This window comes from Panthera pardus, unplaced genomic scaffold (genome assembly GCF_024362965.1).
Source record: "Panthera pardus isolate Hobbes unplaced genomic scaffold, ASM2436296v1 HiC_scaffold_17, whole genome shotgun sequence".
In the NCBI taxonomy this organism is placed as follows: domain Eukaryota; kingdom Metazoa; phylum Chordata; class Mammalia; order Carnivora; family Felidae; genus Panthera; species Panthera pardus.
In genome coordinates this window covers 22,334,559-22,352,028 of record NW_026526732.1, presented here as the reverse complement: position 1 = coordinate 22,352,028, position 17,470 = coordinate 22,334,559, and the positions used below count along the sequence as shown (strand labels likewise).

The 17,470-nt window shown below is 40.7% G+C and overlaps 1 protein-coding gene across 1 annotated transcript; it reads left to right on the top strand.

Moving 5' to 3' along the window:
• Positions 1–2,262: 2,262 nt before the first annotated feature.
• Positions 2,263–17,432, top strand: LTV1 (LTV1 ribosome biogenesis factor). The gene is made up of 11 exons (XM_019425062.2): positions 2,263–2,427; positions 3,424–3,555; positions 5,493–5,666; positions 10,126–10,213; positions 12,252–12,390; positions 12,756–13,011; positions 14,030–14,157; positions 15,845–15,984; positions 16,299–16,351; positions 16,562–16,762; positions 16,892–17,432. The coding sequence occupies exons 1-11, from the start codon at positions 2,425–2,427 to the stop codon at positions 17,000–17,002; spliced, it is 1,425 nt and encodes a 474-aa protein (XP_019280607.2). The 5' UTR covers positions 2,263–2,424; the 3' UTR covers positions 17,003–17,432.
• Positions 17,433–17,470: the final 38 nt, after the last annotated feature.

The following is a 17,470-nucleotide window of genomic DNA, read 5'->3' as shown; positions in this document are numbered from 1 at the left end:
AGGAGTAAATATATGTAAAGTGCTTTAAACAGTGCAATTCTTATTGAGCCCTTACTATGCTATATGCCCTGGGGGAAGTAAATTAGGTAAGACAAAAATCCTTGCCCTCAAGTGGGTTTCTGCAACTTGAGTCTAAAGACATTTGAGAATGGTACGGGTTTATAATTTGGCGTAACTGAGTAGTCACAGGGTACAGTGAAAACATTTAGGGTGGGCCCTAGTTTTGAAGAGTATAAGTTTCCTAGGGGCAGAAATGGCTAAGCTAACTGAACAGGAAGGCGAGAGAAAGAAATTTTCAGATGGGCACAAGAAAGTCCATCTGTTTTAGGTACATTTGGGAACTGCAAACAGTTTGACAGGGCTGAGTCATAGAGTGATGTATGGGGAATAGGAGACACAACACTAAATTGACGGGTAGAGGCCAGATGATAGAAACTCTCAGCTGCTATGCAAGAGTTTGGACTTTATCCTGAGGCCAGGGCATAGACATTGAAAGGTTTCGCACAGGAAAATGACATGATCAGATCAGAGTACCAAAAATGATAAATTTGATAAGAGGGGTAATGAGGTGATATCTTTGGCTATTTAAAAAGTAGAATGGACAGAATTTGCTGGCTGCCTGCTTTATGGTGGTAATGTAGCACATGGTTAAGGGTGTGGCCTTCTTGACCAGATGGGCTAAGCATCTAACTTTTCCATTTATTGTGTGACCTTAGGCAAATCACTTCAGTGCTCTGAACTTCAGGCTTTATAAGATTGGCTAAGTGTCATCTAACTACAGATTTATCAAGGGAATTAAATGACATAATGAATACAAAGTGAGCGGCACAGTGTGCCTAGTGTATGGCTATATCAGTAAATGTATACAATAACAGAATATTGCTCAAAAATTTAAAAACCAGCCAGTTATGGTTAAGTGGTCAGGTCTAGTCAGACTCAGGTTTAAATCCCCACTCTGCCATTTACTACCTGTAGGACATTTCCTGTGCCTCAGTTTTAGTATTTGTAAGATGATGAAAATGATAGTGCCTCTCAAAGTGTTTGGTAAGGAAGATATGAGATAGTTGAGGCAAAGTGCCAGCATATTAATTCATTTAAATAGATTATTTATTGAGTATATGTGCCAGGCACTATTCTAGGCCCTGAGAATAGACAGGCACAGTAGTAAATAAAACAGATGAAAACAGCACATGGAGCTTAACTATATCAAACATCTGGCACATACAAGTGTTAGGTATTCTATCTGTTACAAAGCATTATTCAAAGACAAGTTCTGTGGTCCTAATCTAAATTATTTCTATAATTTATATTGTAATAAAAGAGTAATATTCCATAAACATTTGTAATAGTAATAGGAAGACAGAGAGACACAATCCAAGATAACTTAGACATTGTAAAGACGCCAGGTATTGGAAAGGGGAAACACATATTTGAGGAAAGATTTGCTGGTTAAGACGATGACTGCATTAACACTTTCTTTTTCCCAGGAAAAGCTGGAAGCGCGCGCGGGCACCTGCCTGAAATCTTCCTAAGAAGGTGTGATTATAGCCTATTTGCTTAAACCACGTTAAAACATTTGAGGAACGACTTGGAAGAAAATAAACATTAGTTTCCTTCTTATAAGATAAGGTATGCAAACACCAGAGATTCCAGACATATTTATTTAGTTCAAATGCCTCTACTTACAACAGAATCTCGGGGGTTTGTGCACCGGATGTTTGAACAAAGACCTGATTAAGCATGGTGCAGCCTAGAATAGCGAGGCCCTGATCCTCCGTTGCTAAGGCAACCAACTCCGCGCTGGCCCAGAGGAGATGGAACCTGAAACCTCGGTGACCCGGCGGGTGGCCACCTTCCTTTTGTGTGTGTGTGTGTGTGACCTGGGAGGGTGGCCACCTTCCTTCTGTGTGTGTGTGTGTGTGTGTGTGTGCGCGCGTGTGTGTTATGGGTGAGAATAGGCCAGGAATACAACGGTCAATGGGGATGCTAGATACGTTGCCTGCCTCTATTCTCGGTAGAGGGCGCTACAAAAGCAAGTTCCTCTAGAAACAGCAACCCCTCTTTCGCGCCTCACCGCCACAAAAGCGCCCAACACTCCCTTTCCTAGCTTACTTAATTTTGGCCGGAAAAGCCCCGCCCCCAAGGGAGAAAATAGCTCCACCTCCCAATAGCTTCTCGCGATCGTTGCGACGGAGCTAGCTATGGGTAACTTCCGGCCGCGACGGCTTCAGCTCTTCGGCGATTGGCCCATTTCCACCGTCTGCGCTTAACTTCCTGTATGGGTTCCGGGGTTGCACGTGTGGAGAGGCCTAAAGACGCAGCTGGGATTCGGGCTTTGCTGGCGTTTTGGTAATAGTCATTTTTCCGGGGCTGGCAGCGTGCCGTCGTCACTCTTCTCTGGAGTGAGCGCCGCGCAGCTGCAACATGGTGAGCACGCCTCGTTGTCTCGGGGACGGGGCGCTCTGGTTTTCCAGACGCCAGGCGGCTTCCTCTGGTGCCAGTGGCTACTGCGGCCAGGGTTTGGGAGGGCTGGCCCAAAGGTGTGGGGAGGCGGCTTGGCGGCCCTGTGCCCCGTATGGGTCACCCTCACCACCGTGGGCATCCTTTGCAGTTTAGAGTGCTTCTCCCACGGCCAGGCCTCCCCGGGGAGTGGAAAGAAGAGAATGGCTTCCCATTTATCCCAAGGGGCCTAAAAAGCCTGTGAACGCAAAACACAAACGTATCACCCTGTGCTTTCTGCAGTTGGGAGGGCGAGTTGGCTGGTTTCTCCAGACGTTGGAATGCCAGTTGTCTGCTCATCGGGTGTTCTCGGCATAGGCAACTTGTGGGAGAGTCTAAGTTTGGGCCCGAAGCAAGATGGCTTACTCAACTGGGATGATGCTTTCTCAGTTTAGGAAGTCAGAGTTGGGTAGGGTAATAAGAGTGTAGAAATGATGAATCTTACTGTAGTTGTGCAGTCCTGGTTTCACTTAATAGTTGGTACGCGCGGTGCATAACTTGCTGGAAATGGTCTTCCCCAGATTTTCTGTGGCAGGCTCCTCCTTGTCATTCTGGTTCCACCTGTCAGGGACCTTCTCTCAGCACCCAGTCTAAAGTAACTGTTAGTCATTTGTAAGTTACTGTTTTATTTTCTTTACTTGAAATCTTTTTTTACTTATGGTTTGCTTGATAAGAGTAGGGACTGTGACCGTCTCATTGCTGTATCCCCAGAACCCATAACAAGGTTTGGCACAAAGTGCCATCAAATGTTTATCGAAGGAAGGTAAGTACAGATTTTCTCCAACATTGTTGATGTTGCTTACCACAGAAATGTGAGTTTTAAAAATCTGTTGACCCTTTATGTAACTTCCTGAAGGTGCCTATGTGGACTGTCGTCTTTTTTATTCTTTTTCAACGGCTTATTCTGATTCCGTTCCTTTGAAGCCTCACAGGAAGAAGAAGCCTTTTATAGAGAAGAAGAAAGCTGTATCTTTTCACCTGGTCCACCGGAGCCAGCGAGATCCTTTAGCCGCGGATGAGACTGCACCCCAGAGGGTTCTATTGCCCACACAGAAAGTAGGTCCTGTTGTATAGCCAATAAGTTTGCAGGCGGACTGTCAGTTTTTAAATAGTTAGCCAGCTGCTATTCTCAGACAACTGTGATCTTCTGGGAAACAAAATCTGTGACTTAATTTTCAGTAAATGTGCTGATTTTTACGTCTTGGGTATTTGATTGAGAGGATAAAGCATCTTTATTTGAGATGTTTAAATGAGCAAATGTTATAAAGTAACAGTGGATATTTACTAAACTAGCTACAGTGCTGCATGATTATTTAGGGCACATCTTTGCTTTCCTGTCATTTCAAAACCACGGACTCCCTTTTGGAGTGATGATAACCTCATCCCTTTTCTCATGAGTTAGCTTTAAAAATGCCAGGAAACCTTTAAAAAGTTGACTCTATGATTGTCAGAGTGTAAGTGTTGGTAAATTTGATAGGAAGTCTTGGAGAACATTGACTGTATCTAGCTTTTTAGTAAAGCCTGCTTGTGTTGTATGTTGGGAAAGGTTTTTTTGCATATAAATACAAGAAATTGTACTTACTTTTCAGGACCCTCTGGTCTTTTAACCCTCCAATTACGTCATAAAATTCTGTGTGTGTGTGTGTGTGTGTGTGTGTGTTTCTTGGCCTGAATTTAAAAAAAAATTTTTTTTTTAATTTTTTAAATTAAAAATTTTTTAATGTTTTAAATTAAAAAGGTTTTAACGTTTTTTATTTATCTTTGAGAAAGAGAGAGAGTGCCAGTGCGGGAGGGGCAGAGAGAGAGAGGGACACACAGAATCCAAAGCAGGCTTTAGGCTCTGAGCTGTCACCACAGAGCCCAGCACTGGGCTGGAACTCATGAACTGCGAGATCATGACCTCAGCCAAAGTCAGACGCTTAACTGACTGAGCCACCCAGGTGCCCTGGCTGAATTTTTTTAATTGAACTGTAGTTAGACATACAATGTTACATTACTTTCAGGTGTACGGCATAGTGATTTGACAAGTCTGTACGTTAAGCTGTGCTCACCACAAGCATAGTTACCATCTGTCACTGAACAATGCTATTATAGTACCATTGGCCATATTCCCTATGCCGTACCTTTTATTTCCACGACTTAACTCATTCTATAACTGGAAGACTATCTCCTGTTCCCCTTCACCCATTTGCCCATCCCCCCCACCCTCCCCTTTAGCAGTCATCAGTTTTGTTCTCTGTATTTATGGATCTGCTTCTGCTTGTTTTTTTTTCTTTTTTTAGATTCCACACATAAGTAAAATCATACATGTTTGTCTTTCTCTGACTTACTTCGTTTAGCATAATACTCTTTAGGTCTGTCCATGTTGCAGTGGCAAGAACTCACTGTTTTTGTTTTTATGGCAGAGTAATACTCCATTGTGTGTGTATGTGTGTATATATCCACACTACATCTTTATCCGTTCTTCTGTCAGTGGACACTTGGGTTGTTTCCATATCTTGGTTGTTGTAAATAATGCTGCAGTCAACATGGGAGTCCATATATTTCTTTCAAATTAGTGTTTTCATTTTCTTTGAGTAAATCGTAGTGGAATTACTGGATTATACGATATTCCAATTAATTTTTTGAGGAACTCCATTCTCTTTTCCACAGTGACTTCACCAGTTTATATTCCCACCAACAGTGCACGAATGTTCCTTTTTCTCCACATTCTCGCCAACGCTTGTTATTTCTTTTTTTTCTATCTTGGCTTGAATTGTTGCACAGAAATGTCTAGTAGAAGCAGTAATTGTTTTCATTCCATTTAACTTTTATATAGCACTTGGGTTTAGAATCTCTGTTTTTCCTGAGTTTTCAAGAATTCTTTGTCTCATTCTTATTAGCCACATCTTTCGTGTGCCACCTGCCTCCTATTCTGAAAGCTGTGTTCACTGGAAGGTTCCTGTGGTTTGTGCTTGGAAGAGGTGCTGATTCCATTTTGTTTATTATCCTAGATAAATGACGAAGAACGGCGAGCAGAACAGAGGAAGTACGGTGTGTTCTTTGATGATGGCTATGACTATCTGCAGCACCTGAAGGAACCATCTGGGCCCTCAGAGCTGGTTCTCACAAGTGCCTTCAGTGCACCCAACAGAAGAGACGAAAAAGAAGGAAGTTTAGAAATTTCAGTAAGACTTTTTATCAATATGTGTGGGAGCGAGTGAAGAAACCACCATTTATAAATCAAGATAACTAGGGCGAGAAATGGTGTCAATCTGAACACAAAAATAAGCCACGCTCTCACTTGAAATCATGTATGTGTGTGCGCGCGCATAGGAGAGAGTAGGCTTCCTGTTCTCTGGTGGCAGCGGTTGGAAGTTGCAGCCTTTGACGGGGTTAGAACCTTTCATTAGTAGATGTAGCCATGTTAGAAAGCACCTTCCAATAGAGGAAAAGGAGCTGACATTCGATGCGTTAACTACTTAGTGTCATAAACTGTCTTCTAAGGTGGAACTTAATTTTTGTGGAATGTTCAGATCTTTAACAGTTGTAAAAAGCTGTAGGCTGACCAGAAGAGAATAGAAGCAATAGATATCCTAATGAAGTTTCTGATACTCTTCTCAACAAAAATGCAGTGTACTTTAATTTTTTCTTTAAAGTATAAGCTAGAGCACATATTTCTGTGAAATTAGTACTACCAACTTAAGTTCTGTTTCCTTGTTTATGTTCGGGATACTCGTGTCATATGACTTTATCTTTTTATTTAGTATTAGTATACAGTAAATTTTCCTGTGAAACTTTTATATCATCTAACACTTAAAAAAAGCTATTTATTTATTGGGTTTGTTGACAAAAAGAAGAGTTAAAAAGGGCACGAATTTCTCCTGCTTCTCATTCTTCAATCCTGTCATGGTCTAGGTATTGTTTTCCTCAGTGAAGTGTGATCATAGCCCCTTCAGTCTCTAGCTTGTTGCTTAAGGAGAGTCAAAGGGGTTGCATTTCAGGGTATCATCCCAAAGGAAGGTAATAACTGCAGCTGCTCTCGTTCACTCCCTAGGTTGTAGCTCTCTTGTAAGGCTGCATAGTCCACTCCACAGCCCTGTCCCACTCCCACTGGGCTGTGTCCCACAGCCCACTCCCACATCTCTGTCCTAACAGAACCAGCTTCTGTACTGCTTCTTTCCCAAGGTGATATTACTATCAGGAGTAGGGTAGGTATCTTATTGGCTCACCTCCTTCCATGACCCAGTGAGGGAGGGAAGAGGGTCTGGTAGTGCTTCACCTTTATCTTTTTTTTTTTTTTTAACGTTTCTTTATTTTTGGGAGACAGAGTGAGAGGGAGACACAGAATCCAAAGCAGGCTCCAGGCTCTGAGCTGTCAGCACAGAACCCAATGAAGGACTCAGATCCATGAACTATGAGATCATGACCAGAGCTAAAGTTGGATGCTTAACTGACCGAGCTACCCAGGTGCCCCTTGCTTCAACTTTATTTTAGGGAGAAAAGTCTTAATAAAGTTCTTACATTTTTCTGGCTGAATTGTATTGGCTTTTAAAAGATTAGCTTTTTAAGGGGCACCTGGATGGCTCTGTTGGGCTTTGGCTCGGGTCATGATCTCGCGGTTCACGGGTCTCAGCCCCACGTCGGGCTCTGTGTTGACAGCTGCAGAGCCCAGAGCCTGCTTCTGATCCTGTGTCTCTCTGCCCCTCCCCCACTCATGCTCTATCTCTGTCTCTCAAAAATGAATAAATTGTTAAAAAATTTAAAAAATTAGCTTTTGAAAGATTAAGTTTTAATCCTCAGTTAATTTTGGGTAAAAGTAATCACTGTCTAATTGGCTTTGTAAGAGAATAACGCTCTTAAATGGATGCTTCAGTGATATTTACAAGGGTGAGTGAATTCTATTTAAAAACAAAAATGCCATCTGTTTTCTGTAGCATGATGCAAAAATATGGATGAGTCCTTTGTGCTTTTTTGATTTTAAGTATTTTGTAACAAACTGCCAAAGTTGAGTAAACCAGAAATATTGAATAAACCCTAGAAACAGGAAATGAAGCAGTACAGAAGTAGTCCTGTGTGAGCAGCTCGATTGTCACATGAAGGAAAGGAGGTCCTGCTGTGGTAGAAAGCAGCTGGGCAAACTCAGCAGAGTTCACAACTACTGCAACCAATAAAAAACATACACATTTTTTAAAATGTTTATTTATTTTGAGAGAGAGCATGAGCAGGGAGGGGTAGAGAGAGACAGTCCTAAGCAGGCTCCGTGCCGTATCAGTGCAGAGCCTGACAAGAGGCTCAATATCACAAACTGAGATCATCACCTGAGCCGAAATCAAGAGTCATGCGCTTAACCAACTGAGCCAGCTAGGTGCCTCCACCTTTCTTTTTTAAGAACGTAATCCCTAAACTCTGTGATTGTGATTCTTTGACTGTTTTTCAAAATTCGAAAAATACCTCCAAAGGTGAATTCACTAAACACAAGCTGATCCTCCCTTTTATCTTTTTAAGGTTTATTCATTTTTCAGAGACAAAGTGTGAGTGGGGGAGGGGCACAAAGAGAAGGAGACAAAGAATCTGAAGCAGGATCCAGGCTCTGAGCTGTCAACACAGATCCCGACGTGGGGCTCAAACTCCTAGACTAGCAAGATCATGACCTGAGCTGAAGTTGGAGGCTTAACGGACTGAGCCACCCAGGTGCCCCTGATCCTTTTTTTAATCCCAACTTCCAAGAATAGATAATCAGAATATCTTACAAACAAAACAAAACTACATACATATTTTATAATTTTTAAAAAGTAATTTATCAAAAGTCATTAAATTGTGCACTTGAAGTGGCTGAATTGTATCATATGTTAATCCTATCCCAGTAAAGCTGTTTTTTCTTTAAAAAAAGAACTCTGTAGCAGAAACCAGATCTTTTCCTATACTCTATGCCACCAAGAAGTGCCTTTTGGAAGCTAAGTTTGCTTGGCGTGCACTACTCCATAGCTTTTACTCATGCTCCTCAGAGGTTTCCGGTTCCACATGCTCCATGAGCCAGCGAGAACCAACATCTCAGCTATCTGCCTGCTACTAGACTGAGGATATGGTGGGTGATGAGGTACATGAGACAGATAACATGTGGTGCCCCTCACATTGGTAACTATTTGATTGAAAAAAGATCAAACAGAGCATAAGGACCAGTCAGTTATATGTGCGAGCGTAAGTGGAGGTATTTGTGTGGTATGAAGAATGAAAAAGATTTCGCCCAAAGGAAAGTTCTGGGAAAGTGATCAAGAAGGCCTTCATGGAGGAGGGAGAAACTGAGCTGGACACTAAAGGGTGGGTCGTATTGAAGAGAGGAAGGAAACATTCCAGTTAGAAGGGGCATAGGTAGTAGTTGGATCAGTGTGTGACATGTGTGCTCCATGAATTACTTTGAATTATCCCATGATGTGAGGAACTGGACCTGAGTTACATGGCGGTCATCTTACCAGAGGTACTGAGTAACAGTAATTTGGATACATAGAATAGGCCTGGATTTTACAGACCCTGAAAATCAGGAGTGAAAAATCAAAACCCATTACAAGTTTGAGAAGGTCACTTTATAAAATATTACAGGAGTGTTAATCCGGAAGTGATGTGAAGGTTGGATTAGGTGTGGACTAGCTAAGCAGTGGTGGTGGTAATCTACATCTTGGTTAGCCATGAGCAAGATGGTGCCTGAAAGACTGATGTGAAATCACTTTATACAAGAGAGTTCAAAGGGTTCTAGGGATGGAGAGATGATTTATGACCATCCCAGGATTTAAGATACCCAGTTCAGGGAAATGCTCTGCTATTAACCAGAAATTGGCATGTTATCTCAGTTCAAGAGGGAAAAGATTAAATTTTGAGACGAGGACAGTGGCATTGCAAAATCTGGATTTGAATCCCAGAACTTCACTTAACGAGCACTTTGAGGCAGGCATGGCATTTGATCTTTCTTAGCTTTTGTTGACTAAAACATGCTGATATCTCAAGAGCATTAAATGGAATAATACTGGAGAACACTTTGAAGTATTGCTTTGAAGCTGCTTGTTGCTTCAGCTGATGGAATATACATGTTTAAGATATTTAACTGGAGCATAAGTGGGAGAGAATGCAGGATATAGTTGTATTAATTTTCCTGGGACTGCCATAGCAAATTACCACACATTACCACTGGGTGGCTTAAAACAACGGAAATGTAATCTGTCACAGCTCTGGAAGTCAGAAGTCCAAAAGTAACCTTTCAGCAGCATTGCTTGCATTGTGGGGGCTCAGGGCAAGAACGCTGTCCACACCTATCTCCTTGCTCTTGGTGGTTACCAGCAGTCCTTGGTGTTCCTTGGCTTTCGTAGACCCATTGCTCCAGTCCACTTGAATCTTCCCATGGCATTCTCCCCTGTGGCTTCGTGTCTTCACATGGCCTTCTTACAGGGACACACCAGTCTTGATGAATTAATTAGGGCCCACCATAATCTCCTGTCACCTCATCTTAACTAATTACATCTGCAAGGATCCTATTTCCAAATGAGGTCACATTCTGAGCTATTGGGTGGGCAAGAATTTGGGGTGGGGGGAGGACACTTCAACCCAGTTCAGAAGTATTTCTGAATCTAACCATTGTGTAATTTCTCTTTCAAGACCACGGGAATTCAGTTGCCTTCTTCAGTATTTGCATCAGAGTTTGAGGAAGATGTTGGATTGTTGAATAAAGCCGCTCCTGTTTCAGGTGTGCTTGATTTCTTGAACTTTTCAAGTGATTTGATCTGTGTTTTACAAACAAAGCATAGTAATGATAGTTTTTCTGTCTCTGATAAAGTGATGAAACAATTTGAGATGTGTGTAAATTCAGATTAGCGGTCATTAGGAAAGGATGAGTGAACAGGATACTTTTTCATTGCCATCAAATTCTTAGTCTTTGAAGTTCCTTTTTGGAGACGAAAGTAAGAAAACTGTTTTTGGAGATCCAGTAGGGGAATTTTAACCTGGACCTAGCCTCTTGCAGTGGAAACGATGATGTTCGGTTAGCCTTAACACGTATATAGACTTGGGGACGCTTGGGTGGCTTAGTTGGGTAAGCATCCGACTCTTGATTTCGACTAAGGTCATGATCCTAGGGTTGTGGGATTGAGCATGGAACCTGCCTGAGATTCATTCTCCCTCCCTCTCCCCCCTGCTCATGCACTCTCCCTCTCTCTAAAAAACAAAACAAACCCCCCAAACATACTTATGATAGACTAAATCTGCTTTCAGAATTTCTCCCAAGAGTGTATTTTATGGAGGTCCATTTTACCACCTGTTGCAGATACACTGAAAAGTTGTTTTATTTATTTTTACTATCAACATTGTATTTTAGAACAAACAGAAGTGATGTTTGGTATTTTCTCTTGAATTGTCTTAATTATTAATATTTGCCTTGTAGCATTCATTCGTTCATTCCACAGATTTTTGAGTTACCACTATATGATGGGCTCTGGGCTTAAACCAGAATAAAGCATGATATCTGACTTCAGGGAATTTATTATGAGTTGGGAAAGATGGATAATAAAGAAGAAATTACAGTTAATTGTGCAAGTGAATAAATGGTTTAGGTAATAGTGGGCAAGTTGTCCTGGAGAAAATGGTGTCTGTTATTTCTTAAGTAGAAGTTAGGCAGGTGGATGAGGAGGGGGGTGGGAAGGAGAGGATATTCTAAACAGGAAGCTGCATGTGCAAAATTGAGAGAACATGAATACAGGAAACCATATTTTAGCATGCCTAGAATGAGGCAAGAATTAGTATGAAATGAGGCTGGAGAGTCCAGCAGGGGCCATGTTATGAGGGGGGGTTGGAATGGAAGCCATGTCAGTTTACAAGTTTGAACTTGAGGTTTTTCATAGACTCTATTTTTACACACAGAAGACCATAGCTGAAGAAACAGGATTTATGAAACTCTCCTAGGCTAGAAGTTTAACAGGCCACACATACTTAGAGTTACTTTTTTTTAAGCTTATTTATCTTAAGAGAGAGAGAGCAAGCACACATGCACCAGGGAGGGAGGGAGGGAGGGAGAGGGAGAGAGAGAATGAGAGAATCCCAAGAAGGCTCCATGCTGTCAGCGCATAGCCCAATGTGGGACTCCAACCCACAAACTGTGAGATCACCACCTGAGCTGAAATCCAGTCAGACATTTAACCCACTAGCCACCCAGATGTCCCAATTTGAGTTACTTCTTACAGGTGAATTTAAAATCTGATTCTAACTGCAGGTGTATGCTGTGAATTTTATAAGTAGACGAAGTGTAATATAGTCTGTAATGCAAGAGGTTTTATGATTTGAGTACTGAAGCCAGAGGTATTTTTTCCCCATCTCCTCCCATTCAACCCTCTCTATGTCTGTTCCACACTAGACTAAAAGTTTTTTTTAATTTTTAATTTTTTTTTTATTTTTTTCAATGTTTATTTATTTTTGAGAGACAGCATGAGTGGGGGAGGGGCAGAGAGAGAGGGAGACACAGAATCTGAAGCAGGCTTCAGGCTCTGAGCTGCCGGCGCAGAGCCTGACGCGGGGCTCGAACCCATGAACTGGGAGATCATGACCTGAGCTGAAGTTGGATGCTTAACCAACTGAGCCACCCAGGTGCCCCTGAACTTAAAGTTTTTAATCATTTTTTTAATCCTCAATACATTGATAGGTAGAATGTGGCATAGAAGAGGTACTCAGATTATGTTACAGAAAGGAATGCTGTTTTCTTGGGAATTCGTGCTCAGTTTTTGTTTTCCTTCTAGGACCTCGACTGGATTTTGATCCTGACATCGTTGCGGCTCTTGATGATGATTTTGATTTTGATAATCCAGACAATCTGCTGGAAGATGATTTTATTCTTCAGGCCAATAAGCCAACAGAGGAAGATGGAATGGATATACAGTACGTGTTGTTTCTTTCAAATTGGGAATGAACTGACTGTTCGTTCTTCTGTAGGGTGGTATCTGTAGAATGTTAAAACTGCAAGAGACCTTTGAGAACATTTAGTGTGAGGCTTTTGTATTTTAGAGCAGAAAATGTGAGACTTGAGGTCTTTACAAATTGACGATAGGTGGGGCTAAAGTCCAAGTTGCCTGATGGCTGGTTCATTACTTTTCCAGCCATACCAGACAGGTCAGGCAGCACAGCTGTTCCTGCCTTAAACAGGAATCCTCCCTGAAATACCCTCAAATTTTACTTGTGTAAAGTCATTTGGTTCTGTTGTTTCTCAAGTTGTTTTGACAGTTAATTTATGACTCTGACTTTAGGAAATCTGAGGCTGAAGATGACAGTGAGTGGGAAGATGTGGATGATGAGAAGGAAAGAGGTAGAGATGACGATAACTATGGCTCTGCGGGCTCATCAGATGAGGCCATGTCTGTCCCTGGAAAACCTCCTGGGGCTGTAGAAAATCATTTGTTCTGGGAAGAGGAAACTAAAAGTCGCTTTACTGAGTATTCTATAACATCCTCAGTCATGAGAAGAAATGAACAGCTGACTCTTCATGATGAGAGATTTGAGAAGGTAAGGTCCCCAGATAAGGAACCTTTTGATACTGGTTCCTGGTAAATTTCTTATGACATCGGAACTCAAAGCCAAAACTTTCAACGTTAGAAATCGCCTGTCTTATTAAAACAGATCACAAAACCATCCTAGTTTTAATTCTGGAAAGAATGCATATAGATCTGAGACAGCTGATAGAACTTCCTGACTTTCCTTAGAGAGGTTTGATATTTTGATAATGAGAGTCTGACTCCAATCCCCAAGATTATGCTGTTTTCCTCAAGCATTGGCCTGAGCATAAACAAAATTCCATTACTTTTCTGCTTTTTTGTGTATGTTTGCTCACTGATATAGCCCCAAGTCTAATGTGGTATCTGGCATATGGTAGGAATTCAGACTGTTCAGCAAATGATGAATGGGTGGATGGTTGGTTTCCTTTAGAGTGAATCTTAAAGGTTCTAATTTTGCTACCTTTTCACTAAGTACCAGTAGGTGAACTGTTACTACAAATAACCTCACTCTTCAGGATTCACATCATCCCATTTACTCTTAACAGAGTTTGAATAATACAGTAAACATCTAAACAAGAATGAAATTTGTAACTAAGCCCCCTTAAAGTCTGCATAATCACTGCATAATCTGTAGAATCTGAGGTAAAGATTTCTACCTAGCATTGTTCTCTAAGCTGGACAGAATGATCATCTTTCACTTTCATTAAATGGCAGCCTATTTTCCATCTAAGTGTAAGTCTTAAAGTACTGGGTAGAATGTCTTCCACATACCATTGTAATGGTGCTTGTGATCTCATGGTAGTGCTTAAGTAATTGTGTAGAAAGGAAATTAATGTAAAAACCAGGGTGCTTAGCTGACTGAGTTGGTGGAGCCTGCGACTCATGATCTCAGGGTTGCAAGTTCAAGTCCCACCTTGGGTGTAGAGATTACCTTTAAAAAAACTTAAAAAAAAAAAAAAAAGTAACATTTTAAACGCTATAGTTTTAAAACATTTTTTTTCATGGTATCTTTTCTCTTTATATACAAGTTTTATGAGCAGTATGACGATGATGAAATTGGAGCTCTGGATAATGCTGAATTGGAAGGTTCCATTCAAGTAGACAGCAATCGCTTAGAGGAAGTCTTGAATGACTACTATAAAGAGAAGGCAGAGAAGTACGTGCCTTTTCCTTGTTCACTTACTTTTTTTTCACTTTCATTTTTCTGCATGTTTTCTTAATGCATTTCCATCCATCATTAAAATAGTGTTTATTGTCTCAAATGGAGGGTAGACTCAGCTCAAGACAAAGTAGTATTTTCTAGCTCTTAGTTCCAAAAGGTTTTTAAAAACCATAGCAGAGATAAAAGATGAAAAACAAAGTATAATTGTTTTGCAAGGGTCAGATCCTTGAGAGAGATGGTCTTTAGATTTCTGAAAACATTATTTTCAAGTTGAGGAAATCTATTGGATTCAATAAAGCTGAATTTCTCTAGAGAGTGAGTAGGTAAGGATTCTTTCTGTCTTTATTTCTCTTTTTTATAGGAGGAAGGGTGATGATTAGATATTGGGTACCAGAGGACCAGAGTTCTAAGTCCATAGTTGAGAGGATACAAGAATGAAAGGAGCATCTTGGTTACGGGGAACACTGCCCATGTCAAAAGAACATTCTGAGAGCTTTACTTGATAGGATTATTTTATTGAGAGAAAGTGTTAATGAACGAGGAGACTTCGTACCTGAAGTTGGTATGGAGCTCGGAGGCATGACAAGCAGGGTGACTTTTCTTTCTTTCATTTTCAAATAAAGTTTTTAGTTCAACATCTGAATCTAGAAAATCACCCAGTCAGAATCTATATTGAGAAAATGGTATGTTTCCTTCAGTGTTGACTCACATTTTGATATTGAGGTTCAGAAGCTGACTGTAACTTTGGGTGGGAACATACTGAGAACCACTTTCTTTATGGCTCTGACCTGAGAGTCAACAATTGAAGGGCTTGAGGGTTAGAGTGGGGAGGTGCAAGATCACATTCCACTTGGAGAATAAGGTGGTGCTTTTAGCCTCCTTGGCTGAAGAATTCTGACTTCTGATTATATATGCTCTTCTTCTCATCTTTCTGAAATGCCAGGCATTCTGAGAAGTTGATTTTTGTGGCTCATAGAAAAATAAGAATTTGTCTCTCCAGCCATATTAGTATAACTTAATGGCCAAATATTTGGCAAATCAGCATCCATATTGAGGTGATTTTTCTGCGAGAAACTAATGAAGTGTTTACGTCTGCTGGAAGGGTCTCCTCTTCCGTGATCACTATCACTTGCAGATCCTACAGTGGAACAAGGGCTACATATATTGAGTGGATTGTTTGATCACTTTGGAGAGACAGATTGGGTAGTAACTTTTCGAGGCTTTAAGAAGACCATGTTTTAGGAAAGCTGCCATCTTGTTTATTGTAACCTTGCAGAGATCTCTTTTCTCTCAGCGGAATGAACGTTGGGGCTGGGGAGAGCTGGGATTTTTTTGAAATGCTGTTGTTTCTGGGGCGCCTGGGTGGCTCAGTCGGTTGGACGTCCAACTTCGGCTCAGGTCATGATCTCACAGTCTGTGTGTTCGAGCCCTGCGTAGACCTCTCTGTTGACAGCTCAGAGCCTGGAGCCTGCTTCAGAGCCTATCTTCCCCTCTCTCTGCCCCTTCCCCGCTCTCACTCTGTCTGTCTTTCAAAATAAAGGTACACACACACAAATTTGAAATACTGTTGTTTCCATAGCTCGTCAAACATCCATACCGGTTTTAGTAACATACAGAATAATAATGGGTGGTGTTTTGTTTTTCCCTCTTTTGCTGCCTTTTTCAAAAACTCAATCAAAAGTTGTGTAAAACTGAATACTCTGGAACCCTTTGAGGATCAGGACCTGCTAATGAATGAACTGGATGGGTCTGAGGAGGAAGAGAGTGTTACTGTAGTTCTTGAAGAAGCTAAAGAGAAGTGGGATTGTGAATCTATTTGTAGTAAGTATTTTGGTGTCCTTTTTACTGATAAAGGTATGGTAGTGATTTTAAAGTATTGAATACATCAGTATTTTGAAAAAGTATGTTTTCTGTGAAAATGATTTAGAAAAAGTAACATTCCTGTTACTAAGTTGCAAAAAATTTCAAAACATCTATAATAAGAGAGACTCTGCCATTTTGGCCCCTACGCTATAATAACAGAGACTTCATTAAAGTATGAAAAGATCAAAGTTGGGAAGATAGTAGGAACTCAGTAATGTTTTCTGAATTGAAAGTGTTCTTATTGATACGTGTTTATTTGGTTTTTTTTAAAGGTACATACTCCAATTTATATAACCATCCGCAAATTATCAAGTATCAACCAAAGGTAAGTCCTGGTGTCCTGAGCTACTTGAAGTATGCAATGCAGAAAACAGTGGACGAGTCATTTTTTCACGGTAGCTGTATCCTTTTGTGGCTGGAAACACTATTGGGAAGAGCAACACATGATATGTCATTAGTGAGCTGTGTGTGTGTGTGAGCTCTTTTTTAATAGGAATGGGAAATGACCTTAGTATGATTTTTGTTTTTATTTCAGCCCAAACAAATCCAAATATCTTCTAAAACAGGAATACCTCTCAATGTCTTACCTAAGAAAGGACTCACAGCAAAGCAAGTTGAAAGAATGCAGATGATTAATGGCAGTGATCTGCCAAAGGTGTCAACCCAACCTCGATCTAAAAACGAAAGCAAAGAAGATAAAAGAACGAGAAAGCAGGCTATAAAAGAGGAACGCAAGGTGAAGTACTTTTCTCAAATGGAAGATTTACAAAGAGCTTATGGGTGCAGTGGTCATAGAGATTTTCTTTTGTAAAATTAGTTTGCGTTTGTTTGAAGATTTGAATAACACTAATGTATTCTTATACAGGAACGGAGAGTGGAGAAGAAAGCTAACAAATTAGCCTTCAAACTGGAGAAAAGAAGGCAGGAAAAGGAGTTGTTGAACTTGAAGAATAATGTTGAGGGTCTCAAGCTATGACAGTAGAACATTTAGGAAAAGGTGCCTTCCCCATTGGGGCTCTTTGTTATGTTCAGTAATGTACAAGGATCTTCAAAGAGACAAAAGTGTGTAATCTGCCATTTTTACTAGCAAGTATTTATACTACCAAGTTTTCTGTGCCATCTGTCTTGTAAATATTGTAACATTTAAAAAATATTACAAATGTAGAATATGCTCTGAAATAAATGATGTCACAAATGTGAAATGTTTGGATGAGTTGAAGGAAAACATCTTCATAATGTAAATGGAATTGGTGTATTCTTCATTTATTTGTATGATTGTCCCAGCTGTCTTTTGCAGATGTTCTCAAATATTTCTTTGAAACCTCTCCACTCCTTTTCAGGAGTTAAGTGGTTTAATTTGCTGTATGTAGAAAAGTGACCCCAATAAACCCCATTTTGAAATGCTATGTGGTAAGAGTTTTCCTGAGAAGATTCCACTGGTAAG

Excerpts from the sequence above, each read along its gene's own strand:
- LTV1 (XM_019425062.2), top strand. Across the intron at positions 12,391-12,755 it reads GAAGATGGAATGGATATACA|GAAATCTGAGGCTGAAGATG; the intron begins GTACGTGTTGTT and ends CTCTGACTTTAG. Across the intron at positions 13,012-14,029 it reads ATGATGAGAGATTTGAGAAG|TTTTATGAGCAGTATGACGA; the intron begins GTAAGGTCCCCA and ends TTTATATACAAG.